Below are 4048 nucleotides of genomic sequence, written 5' to 3'. Positions count from 1 at the left end.
AATGCAGTGAGGACCAATACCTTGGCGTCTTGGCTCCCCCAGCCCCTTCTGGGACCGGTGTGAGAGGCAGTGGGAGTCGGGGGCTCAGCCACCGGGGCTAGCACAGGACTGCTCACACGCCTGAGTCCTGAGCTGCTCAGGCCAGTGACCTTGGGCCAAGGCAGGCAACTGTGCTGTTGGATCACGCCACACGGGTGAGTCTGCTTGGTATTGGAGACAGAGGGGAGGGTGCGGCTCAGACCAGGGCCCTTCGGACCCAGGCTGACTCGGGCCCTGACTGCAGTGGCGCGGGGCGCCTCCAAATCCTACCCTGTCTCTGGACCCCCACGCTCGCGCAACCGGCGAGTCAGCCTCCCGCTCCGGGATCCGAGAAGGCGTGTGTGTCGTGGGTGACCTTCCCGGAGCGGCTGGGACGGGCCCCCACGAGTTCCCGCCCCGCCCGCGCGCCACTATTGGCTGAGGCCCGGCTGCCCTTTGGAACCCCCGGCTCCCATTGGCTCCTGCGGCCCCTGCCCAAAAGCCTCGGCCACCGCCCGCGCGGGAGCTGCGCGTGCGCAAAGCGTGTGTACGAGCGCTAAGAGACGCACCACTCCGTGTGCCTCCGCGGCTCTACTACGGCGAGTTAGTCCCGGGAGGCTGGCCGCGCCCCCAGCCATCGGACCTCATCGACCCCGGGATATGGCGCCCAGCCTAGCCCCGCAGTCGCCGCGGCTCCTTTCGGGGGTTCCCGGAGGCATCTCTGCCGCTTGGAACACGGCAGAGGGAGGCGGGGTTTTTCGCTCGCCCCGCCCCCGCGGAGGGATACGGGCGGCCGCGGCCCAAAAGTCCGGGGCGAGACGGCCGGGGCGTGTGAGCCACTTGGCCTCCTGCGCGTCCACGAGGTTCAGAAGGGCTTGACCGGGGCCGCTTTGCCGCGCGACGGTCTCGTCCGCGCGAGTCTCATCACTCCAAGGGCCAGTGCTCCCGCGAGCCCGCCCACCCGCTCCCGCCGCCGTCGGGGGCTCGGGGCTCCGCGCGGCCCGGGGTGGCCGCCCTCCCGCGTCCGCAGCCGCGCGGGTAGCCGAGCCCGGCGACAGGCGGTGCAGAGCCCGCGCCCCGCCGCCGCCCGCGATGCTACTCTCTAAGTTTGGCTCGCTGGCGCACCTCTGCGGGCCGGGCGGCGTGGACCACCTCCCGGTGAAGATCCTGCAGCCGGGTAGGCGAGGGGCTGGGGATCCGGGGGTCGGGTCGGAGGGCCGGAGGCACCGGGGACTGGGGGGACCAGGGGCGCTTCGGGCCGCACTGACCGTGCCTTCGCGGTCCCTACAGCCAAGGCGGACAAGGAGAGTTTTGAGAAGGTGTACCAGGTGGGCGCCGTTCTGGGCAGCGGCGGCTTCGGCACGGTCTACGCGGGCAGCCGCATCGCCGACGGGCTCCCGGTGAGTTGGGCCGCCGGGAGGATACGGGTTTCTCGCCTACCGCGCGCTTCGTCCCAGCCACCCAAGCCTGACCCGTTGCTTTCCCTCAGGTGGCCGTGAAGCACGTGGTTAAGGAGCGGGTGACCGAATGGGGCAGCATCGTAAGTGTGGGGCCGGGGAGGGCGGGCTGTCGGCGGGGCCGGGGCCGCGGCCGCGGGCCGCGAGTGCTGATCGCCGTGTCCCGCAGGGCGGTGCGGCCGTGCCCCTCGAAGTGGTGCTGCTGCGGAAGGTGGGCGCGGCGGGTGGCGCGCGCGGCGTTATCCGCCTGCTGGACTGGTTCGAGCGGCCCGACGGCTTCTTGCTGGTGCTCGAGCGGCCCGAGCCGGCCCAGGACCTCTTCGACTTCATCACGGAGCGCGGCGCCCTGGACGAGCCCCTGGCGCGCCGCTTCTTCGCGCAGGTGTTGGCCGCGGTGCGCCACTGCCACGCCTGCGGGGTGGTGCACCGCGACATCAAGGACGAGAACCTTCTGGTGGACCTGCGCTCGGGGGAACTTAAGCTCATCGACTTCGGCTCCGGCGCGCTGCTCAAGGACACCGTGTACACGGATTTCGACGGTGAGCCCGGGCAGGGCCGCGGGGTCTGCCAACGGCCGGTGGCTAACGTCCTCGGTGGGGGCCTGGTGGCTGTTGAGCCCGCGCCGCCTCGGGCACGTTCGCGTAGGCGCTGAGCCGGGACACGAGCCCGTTCGTGGCAGTGGGGGCGACGGGCTGGCTCGAGGCTGACGCTGCGGCGAGCCGGGGGGCTGTGGGGTCGGGGGGTGGCTGCTTGTGCGTCTGCGCAGGGGCACTGGTGCGGGCGGAGCCGGCGCGGCGCCGGCCTTCCCTGCGCGCGGGCGGGGGCCGTGTGCGTGCCGCGGGAGCGCCGGGGCGCGGGCAGAAATCCCCGCATTGCGGAGCGCGGGGAAGCCGGGGCTCCCCGCCCGCCTGCCCATTCGTTGTCCTCCCTCCTCCTCCCGCCGCCTCTCCCCGCAGTCCCCCCTCCCGTCCTCACCTCACATCTGTTTGTTGTGAAACCCGAGCCTGCGCCCATGTGACCGGCTCCTCCCCCCACAGGGGAAGGCCACGCCTGCGGGGTTTTTCCAGGCTGATGACTAGCAGGATTGGAGGCTGGCTCCCTCTTCCGGCTCAGGCCTCTGGGGCCATCGACTGGGTGGGCAGGGTCTCAGTGTGCGCGTCCGGGGCTGACCACTCCGCCTGGTGCTGGAGCCCTAACTCTGCGTGTTCCCCAGGCACCCGGGTGTACAGCCCCCCGGAGTGGATCCGCTACCACCGCTACCACGGGCGCTCCGCCACCGTCTGGTCTCTGGGCGTGCTGCTTTATGACATGGTGTGCGGGGACATCCCCTTCGAGCAGGACGAGGAGATTCTGCGGGGCCGCCTCTTCTTCCGGAGGAGGGTCTCCCCAGGTGTGCAGAGGGGCCTGGGAGGGCTGCGGGGGTGACAGACCCCAGGAGCTGGCCCCTTCCTGACCCTCCGTCCTCCCTCCCTCCCAGAGTGCCAGCAGCTCATTCAGTGGTGCCTGTCCCTGCGGCCCTCGGAGCGGCCCTCGCTGGACCAAATCTCCACCCACCCCTGGATGCTGGGGGCAGACGGGGGCCCCTCAGAGAACTGTGACCTTCGTCTCTGCTCCCTGGACGCGGACGATGGGGCCAGCACCACCTCCAGCAGTGAGAGCTTGTGAGGAGCGACCTGCGCCTGCCCCAGCCTTCGAGGGACCTCTCCCACCAGGGCTGCCTGCTCCTTGAGAAGGCAGTGACCTCTGACCCCGGGTGACCTTCACTTCTGGCACCGGGCCCTTCCCTTTGCTTTGAGTGCCTTTTCGAACGCTGCTCTCACAGGACTTGGTTCTCTCGAGCTCTGTCTGTCCAAAGACCTCGGCCGAGGCCAGGCCCCGCCTGTCGGGGGCGGGGCCTGACGCCGAGACCGTCCCTGTCCTGTGCTTCCGCAGGGCGGCCCTGTGGGCACCCAGCACCTCCTCATCTGACCAAGTTGGACCAAGAGCACTTGTGTCCTGTGGCCTCCTTTCGCCGGGGCACAGAGTCCCCGTGTCCACCCCCGCGCCCGCCCTCACCCCTCCGTGTGCGTCTGGGCACGTCTGCACAAGCAATGCAACGTTCAGGCCCCGCCCACACCGGCGCGCCGCCTGTGTGCGCGCCTGTGAGCCCGAGAACGTCTATTTATGGTGTGACCCCCGCAGAGGTCTATTTATTGTTTAATTTATTTGTGGGGGGCCCTCCTGGACAGTCCCGTTCCTCCAGGCCCCGGGGCGGGGGGGCGGTGGCCAAGCGAGGGCCTCGGCCCGACCCAACCCGCGCCCGCGGAGGGGCGGGCTTGCGCCACCGGTGGCTCGTGGAAGGGTGGTGACCCCCCAGGGGTGGGCTTTAAATTATTGACCTTGTACAGTCCGCTTGTTGGCTCTGGAAGTTGGGGGGTGGGGGGCAGAGTCTCAAGTCATTAATTTATTTTAGCAGCCGTGTTTGTGGCCCTGGTGTGCAGGCGTCAGGGGCGGGGTTCTTTCCGTTCAAAAGTGAGATGTCTGCAAATCCTATTTTTTATACGGGGATTTCGATTAAATTGTTTTGTAGGTAA

The 4048-nt window shown here is 69.3% G+C and overlaps 1 protein-coding gene across 1 annotated transcript; it reads left to right on the top strand.

Annotated features, from left to right (window-relative positions):
• Positions 1 to 829: 829 nt before the first annotated feature.
• On the top strand, positions 830 to 4048 carry PIM3 (Pim-3 proto-oncogene, serine/threonine kinase). Its single transcript, XM_045834866.1, has 6 exons — positions 830 to 1195; positions 1309 to 1418; positions 1508 to 1558; positions 1645 to 2014; positions 2689 to 2865; positions 2953 to 4048. Exons 1-6 carry the CDS (start codon positions 1111 to 1113, stop codon positions 3138 to 3140), a joined length of 981 nt encoding a protein of 326 aa, XP_045690822.1. The 5' UTR covers positions 830 to 1110; the 3' UTR covers positions 3141 to 4048.

Source organism: Phyllostomus hastatus, unplaced genomic scaffold (assembly GCF_019186645.2).
Source record: "Phyllostomus hastatus isolate PE091 unplaced genomic scaffold, TTU_PhHast_1.1 phas_contig_198, whole genome shotgun sequence".
Lineage (NCBI taxonomy): Eukaryota > Metazoa > Chordata > Mammalia > Chiroptera > Phyllostomidae > Phyllostomus > Phyllostomus hastatus.
The sequence above is the reverse complement of the archived record's forward strand: the minus strand, read 5'-3'. Positions and strand labels throughout refer to the sequence as shown.